Source organism: Embiotoca jacksoni, unplaced genomic scaffold (assembly GCF_022577435.1).
Source record: "Embiotoca jacksoni isolate LCO1_2020_lvr unplaced genomic scaffold, fEmbJac1.0.p SCAF_20, whole genome shotgun sequence".
In the NCBI taxonomy this organism is placed as follows: Eukaryota; Metazoa; Chordata; class Actinopteri; family Embiotocidae; genus Embiotoca; species Embiotoca jacksoni.
The window spans coordinates 1,899,777-1,926,074 of NW_027185341.1; the positions used below are offsets into that span (position 1 = coordinate 1,899,777).

Sequence of the window (26,298 nt, forward strand, 5' to 3'; positions counted from 1 at the left end):
TGTGGTAGGCATGTAAGACCAAAACAAACTGTTGTTAATTATTGTATTTGTTTGTGTCATTGCACAACCACTGCACAAAAGTCACCACTACAAACTTGTATTTTGCTACTTTTTTACTACTTCATCTATCTGAAAAAACGGTCCAAAATTATGCTATGGACATTATTGACCATGACTATCAAATATAATTTTTTTTAAAAAAGACTGCCATGACTTTAATTCTCCCCGTTTACCCTCTGGTCTCAATGTGCTCTTTGAGTTACGTAAAATAAGCCTGGCTGCTACAATAAAACCTTCTACTGACAGACCAAACTTTGCCTTAGTAAATCCTGGTGAAATGAGAGATGTATTATTTGGGCACATTCTGGTAGAGGTCGTTTAACCCTGTCAAGGGACAATCCCAGAAGACACGAGACAGACAGGAAGGTCCTCTATTTCTTCTTCCATTTCCAACATTTATCAAGTAATATATGATATATTAAACCCCATTTTAAGCTGTTTAAGGTCTTCAATATGATATTTATGCAGAATATTGAAAAGAGTGATAGATTATTGTTTTGTAAAACACTGTCTTTTTTTCTTCCCCTTCTCACTCAAAGACAATCCACAACACCGCTTCCAGAAATCCCCTTTATCAATTGCTCTTTAGTTCCTCAAATGACAAATGTAAATGATCTCTATTGTTAATTTCTCCCATATAAAAGATCTTCTATAGCTGCATCAATGATAATGAATATCATGTCATCTATAATAGAAATAACCAATTAATATTGATTCCCTACATTTTGTTTTGTTAAAACTCAAAGCAGCTGTATAATACTGCAGATTTAACTTTTACTGAGAGAGATTAAAGTTCAAATTTAAAAGGAATTGTAAACAAGACAAGGTTGAATAAATAAAACTGTATTGCAGAACAAGTAAGCATTGGACAGAATCACCGGCTAAAGGTTGACAGTGAATCAGTGGGCGAGTTTGGGGGTGCAACAGCAGATCTTCAGTCATCTTCTCTGAGAGGAGAATGACACACGGCACCATGCTGGCTGCAGGAGCCCTGTTCATGTTCCTCAGTGTACTAACTGTGCATGGAAATTCTCTGAATGTAAGTCTGTTGATATTGTTATGATCAATTCAGCTGATCATTTTTGTCAGGGTAAGTTTTACTCATGATTCGTTCTGCCCTTGTATTGTTGTCATTTCAGCTGGATGCCATCTGTAAGTCTTTCTTCAGCTGAACTGTGGCGTTGCTGACAGACTTCATCTTCATATTTGCACCACTTACTAATCTATTTCTTAGAAACATAGACGCGAGTTATGATTTTAGTTGAAATTGTGTTATGAGATGTCTAATGTTTTATTTTATTTTATTACTTTTGTTAAACATAAAATATAGTGTAATTCTAAGGTGAAGTGGAATGGCGGATAATTATTATTATCTTAGTGTAAAATGTGGTTTAAATGCTTGTTTTGTTTTCCACATTTTTTAAATAAAGTTTGAATTTATTTCCCTCTTTCCAAAGAAGTGCTTTATAATTGTACCTTCAACTCAAATGAGACAGGATCCATGTCAATACTGCTGTTTGTTGCAAAATGCCTGTGTTTAAACAGCTCTCTGTTCTTGGTAGACGTGGATTATGAGATTGACATCCCCACTGATGGCCCCGATTATATTTTGGATACAAACGACTGGTTGTTTGATCTCATGGAAGAATCTAGTAAGTGGCCCCTGAAACACTGTGTGTGATTGTGGACTGAGTTTCTGTCTTACTTCTAAATTTACACTATTTTGTCACTCCAAAATGACTCTTTCTTGCCATTTCCAGATGTTTGTGATCCAAACCCTTGCTTCAATGGTGCCTCCTGCCAAAGTATATCTGACACAGAATTCACATGCTTTTGTCCTGAGCCTTACATCGGCAAAAGGTGTCAGAAAGGTAGGAGGGAATTCCAAATTTTGCTTCACACTCAATTTCTACTTTCTCGGAGTTGCAATCCTAGATTTAATTTTAATTCTCAGTTACAGTTTTGTTGTATGAGTTTATTATTCCAGTTTAATCATCTATAAAAGTTATCAGTTTTATGTTATACCCTTAATGTTAAAGTGCACAGCTAACACATGCTGCATGAATTGTAATTTAACCTTGTTTGATAACTAACTTTTGGTATTGATAACCCGTTTTGTTCTTCAGTGAGAAATATTTGCGAGAATGTCAAATGTGGTCATGGTGACTGTGTCATGAGCCTGAATAAACACCCATTTTATGAGTGCAAGTGTAAACCTCCGTACCAAGGCCCAGACTGCAAGAGATGTGAGTGTTTCAAACAACATGATGTACAAAATCTCAGCTGTTTTTTGACAAACGATGTTGTGAGCAAGATCAGAGATTTGTATCTCAGTACAAACCACAATATACATTATAACTAATAACCATATCCCAATACTAATGAAGTGTTTACTTTGTCTACTTCAGTGCCATCATCTCCCTGTGAACCCAACCCATGTCAGAACGGAGGCTCCTGCTTGAAAGGGAAACGCCGCTATCGCTGTGCTTGTCCAGATGGATATACTGGGAGGTTCTGTGGAACTGGTACAGACTTCTTTCATAAGACCTAAATCAGCCATCACATTCACTGACAGTATGTCATTTTTGATGATTACGCTATTTCACAAAGTTCAGTAACCGTTAAACCTCTATCATGTTTTGTGTAGCTCCCAGCGACTGTTATGTGGGAAATGGAGAGTCATACAGGGGTGTAGTTAGTGCAACAGAAGAAGGGGAGGAGTGTCTGGACTGGCATTCTTATTTCATTGTGCTGAACGGGCAGGATCCTTTCACCTCATACTCAAACGTCACTGGTCTGGATTATAACAACCACTGCAGGTATTTCACTGTTCACTCATTAAATTATTATTTTCATTTGTCCACCTTGTTTTACACCAATTACTTTAGGTTGTATTTTTTTATTTATTTATGACTCTATACCTCAATATCAGTTCAGAAAAAGTTAAAAGTATATGTGTCTGGCCAGTATCAGCCTATTTGAATGTTTATCGGTAACACATCTATTCTTATATAAATCACCAGTTGTTTCTCTAGAATCAATAAACTTAAATACTTTTACTCGTTACTCATTTAGATGTCTATATAAAGATGGTTTATTCATTCTATTATTTTGATTTTATTATTTACTTTTCATTTTAGGAACCCAGATGGCGATGACAGGCCTTGGTGTTTTATTAAAATGCAAGGCAAACTGCAGTGGCACTACTGCAATGTCAAGAAATGCTCTGAAAGTGATTGCTTTAAACAAACACAAAAACACATATACATAGAGTGTATACTGAATATTAAAGTATAAGCTCACTGCATACTCTATATATACATTTATGCTCACACTATTTTCACTTTTTCCTGATGTTCCTCAGCCCCAGCTCCAACTCCTCCACCCACACCAGTCACTCCTGGTTCTTCCCAGTTCTCCCAGTGTGGAAGATCCCAGCCTTCTCACACTAGCAGGATTTATGGGGGCAGCAAGTCTTTCCCAGGGGCCCACCCCTGGCAGGTGTCCGTGCAGAGCAGACCCAAAGGGTCATCCTTTGGGTTTCAGCACATGTGTGGTGGTATCCTCCTCACATCCTGCTGGGTTCTCACTGCTGCCCACTGCATGTAGGTTTTTGCATTTCCATTTCCGGTTTATTCATAGTTCTGCTATAAGATAACTTTTTTTGATTTCTTTTTCCTGTTTTCAGTGAATCTAACAATGACTTCCAAGTGGTGTTGGGAGGAGTAAACATTGATAAACCGGAGGAAATGGACCAGACCATCCCAGTGATAGAAACCATTGCTCATGAGAACTTCAGGCAGACTTTTGTGGCTCTTTACAACGACATAGGTTTGTCACATTTTTAATCCCAGGCCATTAACAGACTGTAAACAATGCAGATACAGGTTTGGTGCACATCAGCTGATGTAATACACTATTTATAAAGTAGCCTTTACAAACTGCACACAATATAGGTAAACTTTCTAAATCTAAACCTTCAAGTCATTAATTCTTGGTTCAAATGTTTTTTTTGACGAGATGATTAATGAATTTATAAATCCAATAATTCATGTCAGTTACCGCATGTACTACTTTCTCGTGTAGCTCTGCTTAAACTCAAAGTTACGGACAGTCCTTACTGCGCAAAGGAAACCCACTTCGTGAAGACAGTTTGTCTCCCAGACCAGACCTTCCCAGCAGGAAAGGAGTGTGTGATCTCCGGATGGGGAGCCACTAAAACCCGTAATGCTCTTATTTTATCAAAAGAACTTATGTTATACAAACAAATTATTTTGGTGAAAAAAGCTTATGCTTTCCTTTTGGTTGTCTTCACAAAAGATTTTTGAAAATATGCTACGACAGTTTCCATATACATTTCTTGAGAAAAACATCACAATTAGTTTTGTTTTAATGCTCTAATTGTCACTTTCCAGTTTAACTTGTCCACATTCCACAGTCAATTTACTTTCAATTTGCTTTGACGTACTTCTCAGAGCGTTACAGCAGTCAGCTGTTGGATGCTCGTGTCCTCCTGATCTCTCAAGAGCGATGCAGAGCTCCTCAAATCTACGGAAATGTGCTGGACAACGGCATGTTTTGTGCAGGGACCCTGCGGGGAGGCATCGACTCCTGCCAGGTGTGTATGTTCTTTGAAGAATCTTCATGCAACGGCTGGTAATACAGTCACACGGCCCACTTCAAGGCTGCTCTTACTGAACTGAAACCAACAATTTATATCCCTTTCCTGGAATCAGTCTTGCATTATATGCATTAATTATTTCTTGAGCTGACCTCTGCAGAGAATTTTCTTTGTCCTAACCTGCTGTTATTAACACTACAGGGGGATTCGGGTGGTCCGCTGGTGTGCAAGCAGAATGGCACACATTACATCACTGGTGTGGTGAGCTGGGGTGACGGCTGTGGTCAGAAGAACAAGCCTGGTGTCTACGCCAACGTCCACACATTCCTCAGCTGGATCAAAAGCAAGATCAATTGAACATTATTCAACTGAATTATCTCTGTTTGCCGTGTGTTTTCTCTCGGCATGTACAAATCCTCCTTAATTTGTGAAGAGAAAGAGACCGAGACCAACTTTGCCTTGAAAAAAATGATTTATTTTACCCGCAATAAAACCAAGCATTTACTCCCAGCCCAGCTTTGAGTTAAAAGAGGCACTGTTACAAACTCACAAAGCTGAACCTGCCAGACAGAAGTTGATCACATTTCAGTAGGCCGGTACTTCTTTGTCACTGAGCCTGGCTCAAAGTGCACAAGATCATCAGACCTGCTTTCCATGGCTGCAACAAGGTTTCGTCTGTGCCTTGTTTATTTAAACTTGCAGCATGTCTTATTTACTAAAGATGAAAAAAAATGTTTTTAAATCCTTTGCACTTTGACTTTGCTGGCCATACAGCAATCCCTGGTCCAGCTATTTGTCTTCTGAACACACTCAATATACAAAAGCAAAATTCTAACTTTCAGCATTTCATTCAGTTTGACTTTTCTCCTGCAACAACCTTCATTCAGTTTTGGTAATCTGGTAAGTTTTTGCTTACACTGGTGTTGAAAAATGGTCCTTCAGGGGCAATTTAACCCAAATGTTCTAATAAAATGTCAAAAATGCATTCTTAAATCCTGACTTCTTTTTTGTTCAACACGTACATCGACAATCCTTCTAACAAACATGACAAGTCCTGTCCTTGTTCAACGTACTTAATCTACTTCTTAATCATATGAACTCTACATCACAGCTCATTGTTGCACCTACAGCACAGCTCTGTTTGACACTATTGTGGCATCTCATTGAACTACAGTGTCACAATGGTTACCTCATCAAAGTAGTAAAATAAACCACTCAGTAAAAACACTTTCTGAGAGTGGACATCTTCAACTCTGTCATATATAAAACCGCCTCTGATCTACGCTTCTTCTATCGCAGCCGCTTTACTAGTCAAAGCCGTCATCGCTGTGCCCTGGAGGGCAGCTGATGAGGAGGACGATGTGGTGCTGGACTTCTTCTCCATGGATCTGAATGAAGTCATGGTGGTGGACTTTTTCTGGACGGTCTGAATGGTCTTCTTCCTCTTGACGTGAAGGACATCCATTGCATCCATGTTGATGCCTTGTTGATTCTCCTCGCTGGTCTCCACCTGCTCTGAAGTTTGCTGCTGCTGCTGCTCCATCTGCTGCTGCTGCTCCATCTGCTGCTGGTGATGCAGCTGAAAGACGAACGTGGAGGAAGTTAACAAGATCACTTTTAAAAAATCTGGATGCTATGAATTTTCTTGTCACAAAAAGTAGATTATTGGAATCTACTTTTTGTGTTCTCTCACCATCATCATGTGCTGATAATTTGCAATAGCCTCGTCAGCGCTAACTCCCTCGGCCAGCCCCAACTCTGCTGCCCGGCGGGCAAGCTCAGCCTTGTGAGAGCCAGGAGGGGTCCAGCCCACTCCTCTGGTCCAGTTCAGATCGGACTTGTAGTTCACCTGCAACAAAATGGAACAAATAGAGTTGTAGGAAATTTCTGTGGTGGAGTTTTCCTCTCACTATAAGCATCCAACATTATTGGCTGATGATACAGCAACAATTATTTGTGGGACCTCAGTTTGTTACTCCTTTCTACTTCATAAGTGCATAAAATAAACGCTTTTCATTTATCACAATTGTCCTTCCAATGCCCTTTGCCCTGAGTCCCAAAAAAAATAATCATTATCTCTACATTTGAATACTACCCTGCCTCAGGTTTGCTCTATGCCATTTACAATTTTTTAATTTGATGAAATAAGTTTGTTTAAACCGGCAATAATATAATTTTTTTGGCCACTTGGAGGCAGTGGAACAAGCTAAAAAAAACAAAACAGAAATCTTCCGACACGTACGTAGATATAATGAATACACGTGAATTAAATAATGAAGATAGTGGCAAAAGCAAAGCCACCTCCAAAGACTCATTCATCCACCTACTGTTGATGTACCAAGACTTACATCACTCTGCAGCTTGTAGGCCTGCTTGGCGTGCTTGACATTGAGCTGTTCGGCGTCACAGGTGTAGTCGTGGAGCTTGTGTCGGTAGGTGAGGTTGCTGGCCTGAGCCTGGCTCTTTTTGGCCTGCAGGAACTCTGGCTGGTCTGCGTGGATTTTGAAGTGGGCACGATCCTCCTTGGACTGACGTTTGTACTCCAGGTTGCTCTGGAGTTTGCTGGCTGCCAGAGAGTGCACCATCTTCGGGTCATCCTCTACGCAGCGCAGGCCCACCTGCTGGCCCTTCTCCTTCAGATGCGACTGCTTGTAGCGGAACTGTGAGAGGGAGGAAGAGATAGTTTTCAGTTTTCAGACAGTTTATAGATCTTATATGAAGCTACCGTTTACTGTAGCAGTAAAACAGTACATTAAAAGAACATGGCGGTCCCTCAATGTGCTGAACCTTTAAATTATAAAGGAACATATCAAAAACAAAAAAACTTGGGATTTTTTTCAGGGGGTGTATGATTAAGATTAGGAGACCCAAAATTAGGAGGCACTTAGGAGGCACAATTTTATGTTCATCAGCTGAACCATCACATCAACTCACATCACTGGCGATTTCTCTGGAGGCCTTGGCAGTTTGGAAGGGAATAGCGTCCAGCTTCAGGTCATAGCCCAATGTCTTCACCTGCTCCCCAGATGCCTTGTAAGCTTTCTTCATGGGAAAAGAATGTTGAAAATAAAAGTATTAGAAAGAGATCTTCGCATCTTTTTACAAGGATTTTCAATGATTTTGCTTGTAGTTTAGCTCCGTGTCTGATATGCGGCTTACATCGCTAATCTGCTGGGCATTAATCTTGGCCCGAATAAAGTCTGGATCATCTGAATGTAAGGTGTACTTATGCATGTCATCATTCTTTCCGGATTTGTACAGTCTCTGTAGTGGACAAGACACAAAGACATGAGCAGGTTATCAAGATCTATATGTACAACATTTTCCAGTTAAAACAACAAACATCCCCTAAAGTGGAATGAGACTTTAAATTATTTCTTCATCCTACCTCACTGCACTGCTGATAGCTCATCTTAGCGTGGACGATGTCAGGAGAGTCAGAAACCTGGGTGAACTTCAGCTTGTCTGGCAGCTGACGATACTTCTTCTGCATGAGGGAAGACCAAATACATTTAAGCACAGATGGTAAGATATATAATTTTATCCCTGGCAGTCGAAGGCTTTGAAATATAATTTCGATTCAACGAAAAAGTTCGATTCAACAAGAAATTTAACAACAAGTATGATAGATGAAATATAAAAAAATCTATTTGATCAAAAAATATTTTTTGCTATCATAATTTCAAGATAGAATTTTAACTAACACAATTTTCCACATATACTTACATCACTTATAAGTTCTCCGGCCTTCTTGGCTGACTCCAGCTGAGGTGCCCCCACTCCGTCCCAGGCTGCTCCTTTCATGAAGTTGAGGTCTGACTTGTAAAGTTTCTAAATATAAAGAAATAAAATGTGTCAGACAAGTTGCATCGTATAAGTAATGTCGTTTTTCCTCTTCCTTATCTCCACCTCTCACCTCACTCTGCAGGTTGTAAGCCTTTTTGGCCCACATGACCTTCATGTCATCAGGAAGCACTGTGTACTCGTGCAGCTTCTTCCTGTAGTCCTGATCGCTGGCCAGCGCCTGGGCGTTCTTAGCCGCCACCAGATGAATCATGTCTGGGGTGAGGTGGTACTGGTTGCTGGTTGTCAGTGCATCCCGGCGGTACTCCTGGTCACTGGCCAGCCGGCCCGCCTGCAGGCAGTGCAGGAGACGCGGGTCGTCCAGGACGCTTTTGGACCCAATGTGTTTCCCCTTTTCCAGCAGGTGGTTGTGTTTGTACTGGTACTGCAGAGACACAGGTTCGGTTAGTGCACTCTAGTTCAACATTTAATTGCAGTTTAATATAAAGTCAATCCTAAATACCCTGCAAGAGGAATACCAGCTATATTCATCAACATTTTGGATCAATCCAGTTCAATGCCTTGAAAAACTGTCCTCCTTTTCTGAAGCTTAGAATGGACATGAACTTATTCAGGGTTGATTAGACTCTTTTATAAATGCTGTAGTTTGCTGTGCTGTTGTATTTGTTTGCACTATATTTTTACGTTGTATTATATGCAATCAGTAGATTCATGTGGTCTCTCTTTTGGATATTTTGGACCAATTTCAATCTACATCAGACTTTGGTGTTATTTTATGTACCTCACCAGATGGCAGTACGATTTGCTTAAAGTCGAGTATGAACTTACATCACTGGCGATGCCTGTGGAGCTCTTGGCAGCCTGGAAGGGGATGTCCTGCATGGTGAGTTTGTAGCCCTGAGCCCTCAGAGTGTGCCAGGACTCTTTGTACTTTATCTGCAGCAGAACAAATGAACATTAAACTTAGAATTACACACAGAAAAATAAATTGTTTACAGTATACTGTATAGTGTACAGGCCACAGGAACTAACAGTACCTCACTAAAGTTGGCTGCGTTGATCTTTGCTTGAGTAATCTCTGGTCTCTCAGCTGTAATAGTGTAGCTGTGTTGGTCATTCACCCCTTTCTCTTTGTACAAACGCTGACAGAGAGGGATGAAATATGTTTTGTCATCATGATATTTGCTAAAAACATAGACAGATATGTGCAACTTAACTAAATCAAAAGCAACAACATTGAAAATCTGGAGAAAGTTCACTGGAACAGAACTAAAACAGTAAGTTGATTTTCTCACTTCGTTTGTGATCTGTCCGCTGAGTTTGGCGTGGATGATATCTGGAGAGTCGGCGACAGAGGTGTGCTTGAAGTTGTACGGCTGCTGACGATACTTTTTCTGTTGCAGAAAGAATCACTAAATTAGTCTCTGACGTTTTTGTTGATTTTATGGGAAATAAACTTACTTAACAACAAAATCCGCATTTAAAATAAAAAATTACAATGAATGTCAACACCTACAGTATATGCAGGAGTGTATATGCAGTGCACAAAAGATTTTGAATATGAAAAATAGCATCTCACATCACTGATGAGGTCTGTGGCCCTCTTTGACCCTTCAATCTGCAGAGCTCCAGTGGCGATCCAGGCTGCACCCCGAAGGTAATTCAGGTCAGAACGATACACTTTCTGAAAGGAGTACAAAAAAACAGATTACTTTAAAAAAAAAAAAAAAAAAAAAGTTTCAAACATCCATTTTGAGTATTTTTTTTGCTAAAACTTTTCTCCTACAAAATACTGAGGGTGAAACACTTATTTGCTGTGAAATATATATACTGTTTAAAATCTCATATTTTTTTTAGCTTTTCATACTAATTTTGTCTAGTAGATTTTGTGCTATCTATTATGAAAATGAAATTGAATTACCGGTCAAATTAATTTGAGTATCAGAAACTAACAATTTATTTCATATATTTTAGTCTACATAACTGCTGACATTGGCATGGTAAATCTGAACCACAAACATTGGCAATTAGTAAATGAATGTGATTACATAAAAAGAAAACAGAAATAGTAATATGTAATATACATATATATAACAAAAGTTGCATTAAATGTAGCACATAAAGTCCCTTTTATTTAATACTTGCAAAAAAATTTAACATTATAAATTATGTAGCAACTTTGAAAACGCCTTCATTTCTCACACCGAGCCCATTTCCTGTGACCTTATGGTAGAGTAATAAAGGAGACTAGTATATATATAAATAAATAAAAAGCTGTCTACAGAAGTGTACTATCCCTCTTACCTCACTCTGCAGAGCGTACGCTCTCTTGGCGGCCTGCAGCTTCATGTCGTCGGGCAGCGAGGTGTACTGATGCAGCGACAGCCTGTAGTCCTGATCACTGACCAGCAACTGGGCCTTCTTGGCGTGTGCAACCTCCATCATGTCCATGGGCAGGTGGAACTTTGAGAGCCCCTTCGTCGAGTCCTGCTTGTACTTAATCTAGAGGGGAGGAAATAGGTGGAGAGCATGTAGCACTGCAGGTATGTTATTGCTTTTACCAGCAGAAATACAGTGAGGAAGCACTTACATCACTCTGTAGCTTGCTGGCGTGGACTGAGTGAGCGATGTTCAGGTCATCCTGCAGCCCCTTCAGTCCGATCATCTTCCCTTTAGTCTTCTCAAACTCTTCTTTGTACTTTTGCTGAAAGGACACATCAGGGACACGATAGGAGTAAAGTGAGATGTTAAAAAAAAAATCTGTTGAGCATATGGGCAAAATTTTCGTATTGTGTCAATTCACCACTGAATAAAACAAGAGGCCGGCTGTGAATACGATAATTAATTTGACTAAGTGTTACAGACAGCCGTGAAACCTGCTGGGAAGTTTAAAGGTTACTTTGTGTGTTACAAAATAATCAGCGACTCTTGCAAACATTTTAAAGTCACAGTTAAGTGGAACCTCACATCGCTGAGGATGTCTGTAGATGCTTTGGCGGACTGGAAAGGAATGGCATCCAGACGCAACTTGTAACCACCATCACGTATCTTCGTCCAAGACTCCTTGTAACGGCTCTGAAAATGCACACAGTAAATGTACAATTTAAACTCTGTTCCACCAGAAAAACCTTACAAAATGTCTGCTGGCCGCATGGAATGACTAAATTTAATGAGTCAGTGTGTGAGTTCTTGCAAAACTTGGTTTTACCTCACTAATGTTCACGGCATTGAGTTTGGCCTGCACCATCTCAGGCAACTCTCCACTGAGCGTGTAGTTGTGCTTCATGTTTTCACCCTTCTTCCTGTACAGCCTCTGTAAAGGAGAAAAAAAAACAGCTTAACTAATCGTGCACTTTACCACAGAAACCCGATCACCCTGAGGTACTATTAGAAAGTCTGTATGCTACTGTTTGCATTACTCATATCAAGATTTATATTAATAAGAGGAATCACTTCTGTAGTTGGATGTGCTAGCCACTAAATTCAATCCAAAAATTAAGATTACAAGTAAACTGAAGCAAATTGGGGAAAGCTTTGTAGTTATAATTGCAATCACAGATGTGCCTTTTATATCATATCAACTGCATTTTAGCTGCATTCTGCATTTTGTGATTTAAACAAATAACTGGGAGTATACAAATGGCAGCTGAACTTACATCAACAGCCAGGTTGTTGCTGAGTTTGGCCTGGATCATCTCTGGAGTGTCCTCAATACTGGTAAACTTCAGAGCACTCACATCCTGACGGTACTTTTTCTAGAGAAAAATATACATACATCTATATTTAACAGACAGTAGAGGGTGCAATAGTATCAGAAACTTTGGTACCAGCTGAGTGGGAAAATTTTAAAACAAAGGAAAGTGTCTGTAATTAAAACATTTTTGTTCAATGGATACGGACACAGTAGCTGATACGTCTACATAAATAGAATAACGCCTGCTCAGAAGGAGCTCTGGGCTCTCTTCTGTTCTATTTGAGTTCAGTCTGTCATTTCATGGTCTAAAGTTGGTTACCCAGGCTGGAAGACCCTTTAAATAAGTGGCTGCTTTTAATGAGGTTATGAATAGAGTGCGGTGCTTCCAGTCAGCACTAAATGTGCCACAGAAAGATTTCTATGTACCATTGGCAGGTCAGTCCTTACATAGAAAGATCCTACCACTAGGAAGGATGATTCAATTTAAAATATTATATGAGGGCGAGCTAATGACCAATTGGTTGGGGTGCAAACCACATTGGCAAAAATGGCCTCAGCAGCCGAGCCTCAGCTTTGACTCCCAAGTGTGCTGGAGTTTTGCTGCAAGTCATTCCCCTATCTTTACTGTATCCGAAAAAACTTGAAAGCAATATACAGTATGTAAATATAAAATTGGTGCAATACAAATATTATTGTGGTGATGGGTTAGGAAAACAAATTTTGCTAAAACACATAGTAGATTACGATATTTCACTATATCAGAGTCTTAGATCGCATTTTTAGAAAATGTCGGACTTTTTTCCTCTAATTTCTTAAGTATGAATGTAATTCAAAACACCAAACAGATAAGATTTCCGATTTACATATCTATATCTGTCTGTAATGCAGCCCCTGAGCCCGGTGGTACCCAAATAATGCACTCAGAACTTCAAGGAAACTGGACACTCAGCCTTAATGGTGATGCTTCACACTTTTCCTTTTGGATGAAACAAATGACATCACTCACACCATCCACTGTTACACTTTTCTGTGTTTGCAATGTATTTTTTGAATGCAAGCTGAAGCACAAATGTGATCACAGAGCAACAAAGAAAGACATAGCTCTAGTTTGTAGATCTTTTTGATATGTAATATGTTCTGTTACTATAATTAGTCTGGTCACTTGTCGTAGCAGGGTATATGCATGCACTTAACCCAGTTTGTAGGGAACTGGAATGATCCGGGGATCTTTAAATAAACTCTGACCCGAGCCGTAAACCTAGCTATGTGCCCTCCAGTCGCACGTTACACAATTGTGCGTATCACTTTCTCATGGCCTCTGTGCTAATTCACCGACATAGTTATTATAGATATTAATAGCACTTAAGAGTGGTTAATTAAACACGGTATAATAATTGGTCTGAATTACATTTGACTCCCAATATAATTACCATGAATGAGGTTAATGTTAATGAAGGTCAAGGACTGAAACACTAATTTCAGCAACGTAATCTGGTTGACAGAGTCAGACTTTACCTCGCTGAGCAGGTCTCCGGCTTTCTTCGCCTGCCGGACATCCAGAGATTTTGAGCCCTCCCAGCCGACGCCCTTCATCCAGTTCAGATCAGACCTGTACTGTTTCTAAAAGATACACACACATTAATTTCAAAAGACAAATCATACAATCTAGTGGTTGATTAATACGTTTTGGTTTAAAAAAAAAAGTTGCCATTTGAAAATCCCAAAATGAGACATACATCACTCTGGAGTCCGTAGGCCTTCTTAGCCCAGGCCACGTTCATGTCAGTTGGCAGAGTGGTGTATTCATGGAGGACAGTCCTGTAATTGGTCTCGGTTGCCAGGTTTTGGGCCTTCTTAGCATGGCTGATGTTCATCATATCCAGAGAAACACTGGGGACAAGCGAATGTGTCACAAGTGAGGTAAATGAGGAGTTTTCATCCAAAATGACACAAGATTTCAAGTCTTTGGTAATTGGGGTTATTCCCACCCAAAAAGAAGGATACTATAGTAGTTCATCCTGCTCTGGACTTTATCAGGGTGATTGTCTATGTGGTCTATTGCCTCAGGAAGAGACTCTTTTATCCGTGAGTCAGTGCTTGTGTGACCTTTTGAAACAAGATGTCCAAATTACTGCTATCATGAACGTAAAGCACTTTATTGGCCACAATGTCAGCAACAGATTCAATTTGTGTCTTCCTAATAGCTTCTGTCAGTCAGTAATTGCCTCTTAAATTGATACTGAATGTTGAATTATGACCTTTTACCTCTTTCAGGAATTTTAGACCTCTCGAATCATTACAACACACACACACACACACACACACACACACACACACACACACACACACACACACACACACACACACACACACACACACATAACTCCCCTCTGAGGCACACATCTGCACTTATTTCACCAGAGGGCAAGGACAATTAGCGACAGACAATGAGATCATAATGATCTCTCTAATTGCCATTCCAATCAGTTAAATTAATTGAATGCCGTCTTTGGCCAATTAATTGAACAAGACAGTGTGATAAAGACATAGTTGAAATGAGAGGCATTTGCAAATCTTGAATCTTCAGTGATCTGCTGTTTATCCTGCCAGCTACTGAACTACAGTTAACGCCCTTTACTTGACATCCCATCTGTAGTATTACATCAATCTGGGTCTGAAGAACCAAGAACATGTTAAAAAGGCCACATCAAGGTCGGTCTAGAGCTTCACCTGTATTTGTTCTTCGTATCCTCGTAGTTCTTTTTGTAGTGGCGGCCACTCTGTAGTTTGGTGGCCAGAGCAGAGTGAGCCATCTGAGAGTCCTCACTGACTGACTTGATGCCAATCACCTTGCCTTTGTTTTTCTCATACTTCTCCTTGTATTTGACCTGCAAGAAAACACAACATAAATGGCCTGAAAATGTTGTCATTCCTTAATCTGATTTAAAAAATGATAAGTATTTTTCCTGTCTTGAGGAATGCACTGAACTGCAAATATCAGAACAAAATCTAACTTAAAAAATTTAACTTACTGCACTTGAGAAAAATATACAGCTTTTCTCTTCAGGCTAAATTATGCAGACAGTTTTTATATTTGACTCACGTCACTGGCCAGGTCTCTCTTGGCTTTAGCTGTGAGGATGGAGAGAGAGTCCAAATGAAGCTCAAAGCCCTTTTCCCTCTGCTTCTCCCAGTTGCTCTTGTACACTTTCTACAAGGACAAATAAAAAAGCATCAGATGCACCTGACATTCAGGTATACACTCACTTTTCCGAATTTTTTTTTTTCACATTTATTCATGAAAATAACAAACTGTGAGAATCGCATGAAAAGAAATTAGACAAATGCAGACATAATTAAGGTTTTTAACATTCTTCAGTTTTTTTTTTTAAAAGTTGTTCATAACTCATCATAAGGATCTATTTTCTAGAAACTTGACAAATCGGAAAGCTCTTATTCTCAGTTAATGTAAATTTACATTTAAAGTCCCAGATTAAAAGGTGGATCAGTCACCAATATTTAGCATAAAAGATTCTTACATAGATATCTGGGAACAACAACATACTTTTATTTGAGGGTCTTTGCGTTGTCAAGAAATCTAGTTTTGAATGAATTGTTTTCTCAAAATATAAAGACATTTGACAGCTCAAAGTATTTGTCATAATATAACATAATATAAAGTACTAAACCATACCAGTAGATGAACAGGTTTTCTTGACATTTTGGTCCCATGCAAGGCTGCAAATTGATCATGAATGACCTTTCTGTTTCTGACGTTGTGTGGGTCTTAACTTCTGAACAGTTAAACTTTAGTTAGGATATAGTTAATTTTCAATACTAATTTAATTTCCCTAACTTTCAATAATTGACTAAATACTTGGTTAATCAACTTTAGTTTGGTCCACATGGGAACAGTAAATAAATTTAGCTGCAGATTTGAAATGGGTCTAAACTGATTTATCTTTCTGAGAAAATCAGTTTGTTGAACCAGCAGTCAGGTCACCTAATCAGGACTGTATGATATGTTTTACTGAAGAAGGACATAAAGATGGAAAGCTCATCCTCGCCATTGATTGTTGACCAACAGTAAATACCAAAGCAGAGTCATAGCTGCTATTACACTATATTTTTTTTTATATAATCATTATAGGATGTAAATGAATGGAAGCATCCCAGTAATTAAAGTGCAATGAAAAAAGAAAAACCTAATTTCCATTTGTAAATTAAAGGCTATGCAATCTCAAGTGTTTTCAATCACTCTGACTGATTAGCCTTCAATCAGGTATGAGTTGGGTGGACAAATTTGGACATCACATTACCAAACTCAATGAACTAAAAAAAAAAAAAAAAAAAATCATTGTGGGATAGATTGCCCTGCAATAATAGATACAACAAAACCAATATAAGGTGTCAGTCAAAAATAGTTTGTTTCAGCCCATTGTCCGAAGAAGAAGTCTAAGGTCTGAGCGGTTCATGAATATTATGATGCCCTTGTCAATGTTGCTCCATGTTAGTGTCATTGCTTGGTTAGTGAACTTACCCCACTGAGAAGGTCCGCGTTCGCCTTTGCTTGTATGAAAAGTGGCTCATCCTTTGTCATGGTGTATTGGTGTATCATCTGCTCTGTGTTTGCTTTGTACGCCAACTGGAAAATCATAAAGATGCATGTAGTGAGAGTGCAGCGTAGTGAAATATACATTATTACATCTTCAAAGTGGAGACCTTACGTTGCTCTGCAGTTCCTGGCTTTTCTTGGCGTGTTTGGTGGAGAGATCGTCCGCCACCTGGGTGAACCTGAAGCTGTCTGCCTTCTGCCGGTATTTGTTCTGAGAGAAAAGGAGAGCAGATATATTAGATAAGACAGTGTTCTTAAAGCAGTATGAAGTTCATTAATAAACTCAAATTTGTACAGACAAGCACATATTTGCACTGACATCACTAAGAAGCTCGCCAGCTTTCTTGGCCTGAGTAATGTTGAGACATCCTTCAGCCTCCCAGCCCACGCCTTTCATCCAGTTCAGGTCTGAACGATACTGGTTCTGTGGAGCAGAGGAGAAAAAAGTGTCAACAACCTCTTAAACCTTTCTTTTTGCACCCAGTTTTCTTCCTTTTGCGTTGAGATAAAATAAAAACTAAACCTGCATACACTGAAGTAATCCCTTAGTAGGTTAGGTTAGGTTAGGTAGTTACTTTATTAATCCCCGAGGGGAAATTAGTAGTTCTCTCACCTCACTCTGCAGGGAATAAGCCTTTTTGGCCTGCTGGACCTTGATGTCATCAGGCATCACGGTGTAGTCGTGGAGCTTCGTGCGATATTCCAGATCGCTGGCGAGGGCCTGAGCCTTCTTGGCGTGGCTCAGGTTGATCATGTCCAGAGGGAGGCTGAACTGGGCTTGGCTCTCCTTCGAGCCCTTCTTGTACGCAATCTGAAGTGGTAACAAAAACACTAGTGTTTTCAGCAAGCATGTACAAAGTCTGTGTGTTGTTGTCTGAGTCAGTCATATGCTGTTTATTATATATTTGAAACATAAATTGTGATGCATGTAATTACTGATTAAAGTAATTTCTGCCTACATCGCTGTTCATCTTGGCCACTTGAAGAGAGTGCAGAGTCTTGGAGTCACTCATGTTCACCCCTACTGCCTTCTCCTTGTTCTTCATGTAGGTTTCTTTGTATTTAATCTGAAACACATGACCAACTGACTTAATTTCATTTGCCAGCTCTTACATCTGATTAAACCCACTTAGGTTTTTGCTTTGATGTCAGCGCAGCCTGGCTGTATCTCAAGTCCGTGTTTACTTACATCACTGGCGAGATCTCGGGAAGCTTTGGCTGCTTTGACACTCAGGTCCTCCACACCGATGTCACATGCTTTAGACTTGGTCTTCTCCCACTCCTCTTTATATTTAATCTGTAGCGACAATGATGGATTATCAAATCATGATAATAATAAAAGCGATTATGAGAATTAGCCTTGAACTGTGCAGGCATATGCCAAGTGGGAAGGCAGACATGTGCATGCAGGTGTGTGAAAAGTGTCTCAGAGTTAACTTACATCACTACACAAGGCAGCATTGGCTTTGGCCTTTTGGATTTGGGGCAGGTCCTTGGACAGAGTGTACTGATGCTTCGAGTTTTCATAGTCTGCTTTGTAATTCGACTAAAGGACACATGAATCAAATGTTTACACAACACCACAGTTAACCCAGTGCTCATGAGTGCAGCGTGTAGCCAGAGAGCCCTGATAAAGTTAGTGCTTATTAAAGTGCTCAGAATCAGTGCCCCGCATTGTGCTGTGTTACGCTGTTTACTTACTTTGCTGATGAGCTGAGCGTTTTTCTTGGCTAAAATGATCTCAGGCGTGTCTGTCACTGACTTGTACTTCACCTGGTCAATATGTTGCCTGTAGTTCTTCTGCAGCCATAAAGGAAACAGTTTTCACAAATACTGTAACAAATCAGTCACATGAAATTGATTTCAGCGCATGTATGTGGCCTACATAAGTGTAAAAATGGCACATGAATGAGGTTTGGGAGAACGTACATCTTTCAGTGGGTCCAGTTTCCTTTGGCTCTGATACCCAGGTGTAAGAGTGGCTGGGTAGTTGTATTCACCAGCCTCCTGTTCATAGCCTTGTCTATAAGCAATCTGAAATATGCAGCACAAGAAGACTACGTCAGTGAATTCACAGGCACAGTAGCACCTATTTTTAACACAGTTTAAAATTCCATTCTTATCAGCTATGCATTAAAAAGGCATTTGTGCATGCAAGAAATATAACATCCATATTTTCTATGGGTTCTAAGAGATTTTTGCTAACGAAAGAGAATTTAAGGTAAAAGAAAAGTAGTCATTTAAAATTCACTGAGGCCATTTAATATGAAACTAAGACTTACATCACTTGCCAGCTTCCTTGCTTTCATGGCGTGCATAGTCTTCTTATCAATACCTGAGGCTTCATAGTGGCCTTTCATATCACTGGTGTATTTCTCTTTATACTTGTTCTGACAAAATATAAAAAGATGAAGAAAACTAAATCAACTAGGCTTTCTAATGTAATACATAAATATAATATTCATTTTGATATCATGACACACAACGACTTATAATTTCATAAATAAGTTATATTTCAAATGTTTTAACATTATATCATCAAAGCATGTCCAATGTAATTGCCTCTAAGAATAAAGTGGGGAGTTGAAGTTTGGCTGTTAAGCATTTACAAAATAAGATGTAAATATATTTAAAAAGCTGCATATGTGACACTATTTGTCATTATAGACTTACATCACTGGTGAATTTAGCAACCTTGGCAGCGTTTTGAAACTGTGGTGTCTCACAGAAATTGATGCTGTGTCCTTTGGTGTTCTCCAAGTCTTTTTTATACTCCACCTGTTCGTGAATATGCAAAAATAAATCAGCTTCAGTTGTCACATTTTTCATTGTAACTCCTTTTCTTTGTTTTTGATAGTCAGTGCTGACCCTGTGTGGCAACAAGGTACCAAGCATTCTTCCATGTTAGTGCTAAATATACAGTAAACTAATCAGTCACCATCGCTGACACTGCATCATAACTCAAGAGTCACAGAAATAAACCCTTCATCTTAAATGCTTTGCTGAGCTTAACAATGACACCCCGGCACCATTTAACTTGTCAGTCCCTTTATTGTACCACTAAAGTACCACACAGAGAACAGTGTCACACTCAAGTAAAATCAGAAACATTATTCACAAAAAGCAAAAGAAATATTTGAATTAAATGTCTTTCTTTGTGTGTTTTTAGTTGGAAAGCGAGATTCAGAATAGACGTTAATAGCTAACATTTGTATGTCATATTTCTGAGGCTCAGAATAGATGCTGTAGAGTGAAGCACTGTGTTCCTGTGTGAAGTAACATTAGTTTGATGGGATGTCCCGTGGCCTTAGAGGTAAACTGTCACCCCACCACACAGGCATGTCAGAGATGGTGAAAATGCAGGGTGGGTGGCTTCGTGTCTGCTGGAAACTGACACGGTACACCCAATATTTCCAGCCCCCGAACACACACACACACACACACACACACACACACACACACACACACACACACACACACACACACACACACACACACACGCACACACACACACACACACACACACACACGCACATACACATACACACACCCTGACCACACTTTTGGGTACACATGCAAATGCTACTTAAAAGTCTGTTTTATCCAGACAATATCCAACTTCCGTTCTCACCCTATTTCCTGGATAAAGCTAGTTGTACTGTGCAGTACACAGATGTGCTGTATGAAGGTCGTGCGCCTCACCTCACTGACGAGCTTGTTGATTTTGCGGGCGTTCATCAATGCCAGATTGTCCTCTGAGGTCAGACTGTGGAAGTGTGATGTGCCCTTCATCTTCTTTAAGTCCTTCCTGTATTTTAACTGCAAAGGGATGGAGGATGGTTTAACGCATACGGGAGGAAAACATGTTGTGTTACTGTGGGATCGGGAGATCAGAGGCGTGCACACACACACACACACACACACACACATGCACAGAGTCTAATTCAGTCAGGGGCGAGAGTTTAGAGAATGATGACAGTGAGATCTGCTCATTGTTGTCACTCATCTATTCTACCCAGTGATGACAAGGCCAGATGATGGATGAAGCTGAAGCTCTTACACTCTATACTCTGCAATGTTTTCACAGCATTGACAACTAGATCACATGTTTAGAAAACTGACGCAAGCTCCCTTTTTATCTGAACAACATTCAACCCTCCAATGTCGACACAAAAAACAGCAACATGTTAAGACTGGAGATGTCTCAATAAGGACATTCTAGACAGTGTGTTTTTCAAAGATAGTTACAGCTATATTAAGCACTTTATAGGAGTTTGTTGTGAATATTCATGTTGCATTCAGGTTGATACTCACATTACTGGCATTTTCCTGAGCCTTCTTTGCGAGATAATAACCCGGAGTGATCATGGCAGGGAAACTTCCTTTGCCTCGTTGCTGCTCATACTCTTCAGTATAAGCTATCTGCAAATAGAGGGACATCTTCTTAATTAAATTAATTCCTAATTCACAAAAATACGCACGTAATTCATAAAGCGCTGTAAATTATTTTCTAAAAGTGTTTTGTGGATTAAATTCAATGTCAATGACTGAATGAATGACCAAATAACAGACCTTTAAACAATATATAATAATTGTAAATCCTGTGTATTTCAACTTGTTTTGCAAAAAGTTATTACATATAAACTCTCAGTAAGAGTAATTTTCTTACCTGGCTGTAGTTCTCTGCATTTTCCCTGGCGTGTACCACTTCAGCTACTCCTGCCTCAGCGCTGGCTTTACCCTTAATCTCCTGTTCATACATCTGACGGTACTTAATCTGGTAAAAAAATATGAAGAAAAAAACCCTCCAATGTTAGGGCTGCAAAGGCATGGAGGATGCCCCAGTTAGGGCTCTGAGACAGTGTTTTGTATGCATAGGTGTGCATATATATTTTGCTACTTACATCACTGGCCTGCTCACTGGCCTTCTTTGACATTTTGTATCCAGGTGTGATATGTGCTGGGAAACTACCTTTACCTCTCTGCTGCTCGTATCCTTCTGTGTAGGCATACTGGAGGAAGGAAACCAACGATTCATACACACAGCAATAGTTTTTTAAGATGACTTAGTCAACTGAAAAAGACCATGTTATATCAGTGACATTTGCAAAAGTAAAAACAGTCAAATTAGTTATGAAAGGCTTGATGAAAGGCTTACATCGCTGACTATTTGTCCCTGTTTCTTGGCCAGAAGAACCTCTGGAGGGTCGACAAATGTCGTGTATTTTGAAACTCTTTCTTCGTGTCCTTTTTTGTATTCCAGCTGAAGAAAAAGAGAACAATTAACTTCCTTCGGTTTCGTTATTGGTTTGGGATAAAATTGCATCAACCATTTGCAGAGACACAAAGGAATCAACTGATGTTTCAATTTTGACTACCTGGTCTAAAAAGTAAATGATCTCCACTTACGTTGCTGGCCAAGGTGTTGGCTTTCTTAGCAGCCTGGTAACCTGGTGTAATCATTGCAGGGAAACTGCCTTTTGACTGTTCATATTCTTCTGTGTAATTCACCTGCCAAAGATGCACAAAATCTGTCAGACCATAGTACCACAGTAACACGCCATTTATTTAAATATATATTAACACAACAACTAAAATATAGTGTCTCTCTCAGGAAAATATGTGTACTCACATCGCTGATGGTCTTCTGTGCCTGAGACATTGTCACGATCTCCTGGTTGGTCACCATCCCTGAATACCAAGTCTGCTGCTGTGAGCACTCAGACTGGGAGTGAAAGGCCTGTTTAGATATGGAACACAAACCCGATCAATTCCAACAATTCCTGACAGGTAATTCTGCTGAATCAGCCAACCCTGGCTAATTCTTCTCTGGTTTACTTGAAGTGACGGAGGAAACAAAACTGTGTTTATATTTAGCCCAAATTAAATCCTACAACAGAAGAAAGAGAAGATGAGGTTTCACTCTTCTCCCACATGATCACTAGAGTTTTACTGAAAATTGTCACATCCAGTGTAAAGAAATCTAAATATTGATTATTTGACCTGCAATAATTTTGTTGTTTGCAGAAAGGATTATGGTCACAGCAAACAAAAAGTCAGAGATGTAGGAACGCTTTCTTTATACATTAAGGATAAGCCAAACATAAAAAGGTTAAGAAGTTTGTATTATTTAAGGAAAGATCAAAATTTGGGTTGGGACTCCCTTTAACTGGGTGTAATGGCCAGTTACTCTCCCGGGAGCTCACCTGGCTGGCCATGTGATTGGCTAGGCGAGCCTTCTCCAGCTCCATGGTCTTCATGTCATAGTGGAAGGAAGACATAAAGCGTTCGCCATCTTCGCGATACTTCAGCTACAAGTGCACACGGACAACAAGCGTTAAGCCAAGGCCAGCACATATTTGCACATGCACACATGAACACACTAGACATGTGCATGAAGACATTTAGCATCCCTTTTGGTAGCTGGATGCTTTTACTCAACAACAAATACATTATTTTTAAACCAAAAGAATATACAAGGCCTTATCTGCAGTGCCAAACATCACTCTATTCTTGTGGTGCTGGAGAACCTGAGCTTGAATGCTTAATGCTGGAGGGATAATATTAGTGTGCCGTTATTAATAACTGAGATGTTCCAATCAAAATGAAACAAGACCTGTCATGAAAGATCTGAAATGGAGCACTTACTGATGAAACTCTGGGCTGTTTGCTAATCAGCCCAGGCTGATGAGTGACCTCTCCAGAGCATCTTTACTAGAGGACTATCAATGAACATAACTCTCTCTCAAAACTCAATGTAAATGAGCTAGATCTTAACAGCTAACTCAAAACCAGTCAACTATCCCTAAAGAATGAATGAAAACAAGGCAATAATACCTCTGCACATAAGCCAAAGAAAGATTTTTGTTTTTTTAGTGTTCAGTTGACTTTCACAATGCGTGGTTTGAAGTCAGCCCTCAGATCAAATAGCAAAATGTTAAGTCTCATTTCCCCTAGTGGCTTAGAGCAGCAGCAGATGAGCTTACTAGCCTACCGCTAATATAAGCATAAGAGCAATGCATGAACTCGTAGACACAGACAGAATCAGACAGACAGAAACAGGTGGCGGGGCAGAGGAGAGGAAGGGATGTAAGGCTGTTTTCCCTGATGTATAATTTTAGCCCCCTGAAGCATATAAAGTGGGCTCCTCTGTCAGAGGAACAGAAATAACCTGAGCCGCACTCTCCATTCCAAACCACTGCCATCACCTCGGACTCAGAGCAGACATCCAGCTCTCTCTCTCTCTCTTCAAATCGTAAAGAGGGATTGAGACCTTTTTAAACTGACAGTAATTTATGCATCGGCTCGGGGGTCAGATCTCAGGTTTTCTAGCTGTTTGTTTGGTGGTTCATGAATCTGTCATCTGTGAGGTTATCAGCGGTTTGTGCAGCAGAATTGGGCATCTCCGACAGTATGTAAAAAGATCATTGTACCAAATAAAAATAATTTAGATATACTTTTAATGAATATTACTCTTGTTAAATTTAGCTGAGATGCATTCACCAATAACTTCTACCATAAACCCAGTGAAAAATGGTCAGTTTACTTGTGGCATTGACAGTGACATGTCATTCTGTCAACAACACACACGGGTGTCAGAAGAAAGCAGAACATATTTTGTATCGCATGTATGTTGCTGGTGTGTTTTTGCACATGACGTCATCTCACCTCACTGCTCGCCTTGCTCTGCTTCTTTGCATTGATGTTGACGGGGGTCTGATAGACACTTGTGAATGTGTTGTTTCTTGGATTGTGCCTGCAGGGATGAGATATAAAAAAAAAATGGTCATCATTTCAATCGCCAATATTCAGTTTGGTGGAAACTAGCGCTAATAGACCTTTTTTACAGTAGACATTTTGGTTTGTGATAGCAGAATATTTACAACATTAAAAATGAATGTATGCCATTTAGGACGCCGGTATTGTCACTTACTGTGACACTGTTGTCCCAAGTCTATTACTGCCTGTTTTCAAATACTAGACCATAGAAAAAGCATAGATTACTTACACGGAGCAGTATGGCCTCTTCTTGTGGCTGACAAAGTTATTGGCGGTGAGGACCATCTTGCAGACATCACAGTGAAAACATGCTTTGTGCCAGTTCTGACAAAAGTGTAGACACATGACATGATCTTAACATTGGAGTTCTGAGGAAACGTGACTTCAGTCTAGTTTATCATGTCAGTGAAAAACAAATCATAGACAGGTCATTTCTTATACATCTTATTAATAAACAGCAAAGCACAGAATAACAGCAGTAATCACAGCAAGTTCTTCCAAATGGACTCACTGACCGAGATTGTTAATCTGTATACTTCTTGTCTGTCTAACACGCTGTTTTAAGACATCTCATAAAAGCAACGGGTCAGATTAACAGAGATGTTTTTATACTGCAGTAGTTTCCACGTAGTAAGTCATAAAATATTTATAAATTATATCAGTGATATTGTGGTGGGAAAGCATTGTTACTCATTTTATACCAAATATATGGTCAGCATGGCATGTTTAAGCGTGTAACTAATTCAGAAGTCATATCTATACACTTTTTGATATTTAACTAGCAGTTTGTTGAGAGGTGCTACACTCTAGTATTAGGCTGTTTGTTTTTCTCTGATCGTTACCGTATAAAACATTTTAAAAAATGACACAAATTCAACAGACAATTTTACACTTTGACAAGTGAGAGGTTGATTGTAAAATTAAAAAAAAAAAAATCCAGTGCCAAACTTTCTGTTACCTGGTCAATACAGTTGATCTTCTCGGCTGGGTAGACCACAAACCCACACCTGGCGCAGGACTGCATGGTGAATGCTTGTCCTTCTCCCGAAAAACCTGAAGAAAAAAACAATGAACTAGCGTGAACTGTTGGCCAAAAATAAGAGTCGGGTCAGTCAGGCTGACAGGCAACAGTATAGCTGAGGAACTGGCAGTGACTCCCAGAGAGTCGTGGTAGTGTGTCTCTGATGGCGGTAAACTTAGCTCTGTGACTGTGAAACTCTGAAACTGTCTCTTACTTGACACCATGTCCCATGATGGACCAACCCCCTTTCATGCAGCATGCTAGCAGACTGGCTGGGTCCAGCTGTCTGTCTGCAGGAAGAGAGACAGAGAGTGACGGAGAGTTCAGATGTCACTGTATATGCGTAATGATCCTGAGTTGGTCAGCTACTTCACCTTTGGTCGTCCATGCCATGACGTTAAGACATAAAAGTGCAATTCACTGTGTAATAGGTTTACTTTGTCTTACCTAATCATCCGCGTATGTTGACACAACAAATTAGGCACTGGTTTTCAGCGGTTCTCAATATAGGCTATAAAAAAAAAAAGGCCCCCCCAAAAAATATACAGGAATGAATATGGACATACAAGAAGAAAACGTGAATATATGAGTATAAGTGACAGAAAGTTTAGCAAAACACAAACATACCGTGTCAGCCACAAAAAATGGGGATGAATTGACGAAATAGTCAAAGTACAAGGTCTTATTAAACTATAAAAGTTCCT

The 26,298-nt window shown here is 39.6% G+C and overlaps 2 protein-coding genes across 3 annotated transcripts; one reads left to right on the forward strand and one right to left on the reverse strand.

Moving 5' to 3' along the window:
• Window positions 1-947: 947 nt before the first annotated feature.
• On the forward strand, window positions 948-5,666 carry habp2 (hyaluronan binding protein 2). The gene is made up of 12 exons (XM_069155545.1): window positions 948-1,099; window positions 1,623-1,712; window positions 1,821-1,931; window positions 2,187-2,306; window positions 2,469-2,585; window positions 2,708-2,879; window positions 3,201-3,292; window positions 3,425-3,665; window positions 3,749-3,891; window positions 4,147-4,284; window positions 4,536-4,678; window positions 4,883-5,666. Exons 2-12 carry the CDS (start codon window positions 1,700-1,702, stop codon window positions 5,036-5,038), a joined length of 1,446 nt encoding a protein of 481 aa, XP_069011646.1. The 5' UTR covers window positions 948-1,099; window positions 1,623-1,699; the 3' UTR covers window positions 5,039-5,666.
• Window positions 5,135-25,764, reverse strand: nrap (nebulin-related anchoring protein). Of its 2 annotated transcripts, XM_069155543.1 has the most exons (43): window positions 25,532-25,764; window positions 24,803-24,897; window positions 24,463-24,550; window positions 23,001-23,105; window positions 22,427-22,534; window positions 22,204-22,305; window positions 21,953-22,057; window positions 21,699-21,806; window positions 21,464-21,571; window positions 21,109-21,216; window positions 20,497-20,613; window positions 19,468-19,572; window positions 19,077-19,184; window positions 18,724-18,828; window positions 18,496-18,594; window positions 18,236-18,340; window positions 17,984-18,091; window positions 17,754-17,861; window positions 17,408-17,605; window positions 17,114-17,218; window positions 16,907-17,005; window positions 16,720-16,824; window positions 15,283-15,390; window positions 14,910-15,067; window positions 13,916-14,069; window positions 13,695-13,799; window positions 12,142-12,240; window positions 11,694-11,798; window positions 11,453-11,560; window positions 11,076-11,189; window positions 10,790-10,987; window positions 10,065-10,169; window positions 9,781-9,879; window positions 9,523-9,627; window positions 9,314-9,421; window positions 8,598-8,909; window positions 8,408-8,512; window positions 8,070-8,168; window positions 7,841-7,945; window positions 7,616-7,723; window positions 7,030-7,341; window positions 6,375-6,530; window positions 5,135-6,260 (listed from the first exon to the last, which is right to left on the reverse strand). In XM_069155543.1, exons 1-43 carry the CDS (start codon window positions 25,595-25,597, stop codon window positions 5,961-5,963), a joined length of 5,418 nt encoding a protein of 1,805 aa, XP_069011644.1. In that variant the 5' UTR covers window positions 25,598-25,764; the 3' UTR covers window positions 5,135-5,960. The 2 variants fall into 2 exon arrangements, with proteins under 2 accessions (XP_069011644.1, XP_069011645.1); XM_069155544.1 differs by lacking the exon at window positions 23,001-23,105.
• Window positions 25,765-26,298: the final 534 nt, after the last annotated feature.

Bases quoted from the DNA above. Each gene is read 5' to 3' on its own strand.
- nrap (XM_069155543.1), bottom strand. From the start codon at position 25,597: ATGCAGTCCTGCGCCAGGTGTGGGTTTGTGGTCTACCCAGCCGAGAAG. The intron at 18,341-18,495 runs GTAAGTAAACAG...TGTGTCCTTTAG, and splicing joins ACGCTCAGCTCATCAGCAAA to TCGAATTACAAAGCAGACTA. The intron at 10,170-10,789 runs GTAAGAGGGATA...TACTCCTTTCAG, and splicing joins CGTACGCTCTGCAGAGTGAG to AAAGTGTATCGTTCTGACCT.
- habp2 (XM_069155545.1), top strand. The intron at 2,586-2,707 runs GTACAGACTTCT...TGTTTTGTGTAG, and splicing joins TGGGAGGTTCTGTGGAACTG to CTCCCAGCGACTGTTATGTG. The intron at 3,892-4,146 runs GTTTGTCACATT...TTTCTCGTGTAG, and splicing joins GGCTCTTTACAACGACATAG to CTCTGCTTAAACTCAAAGTT.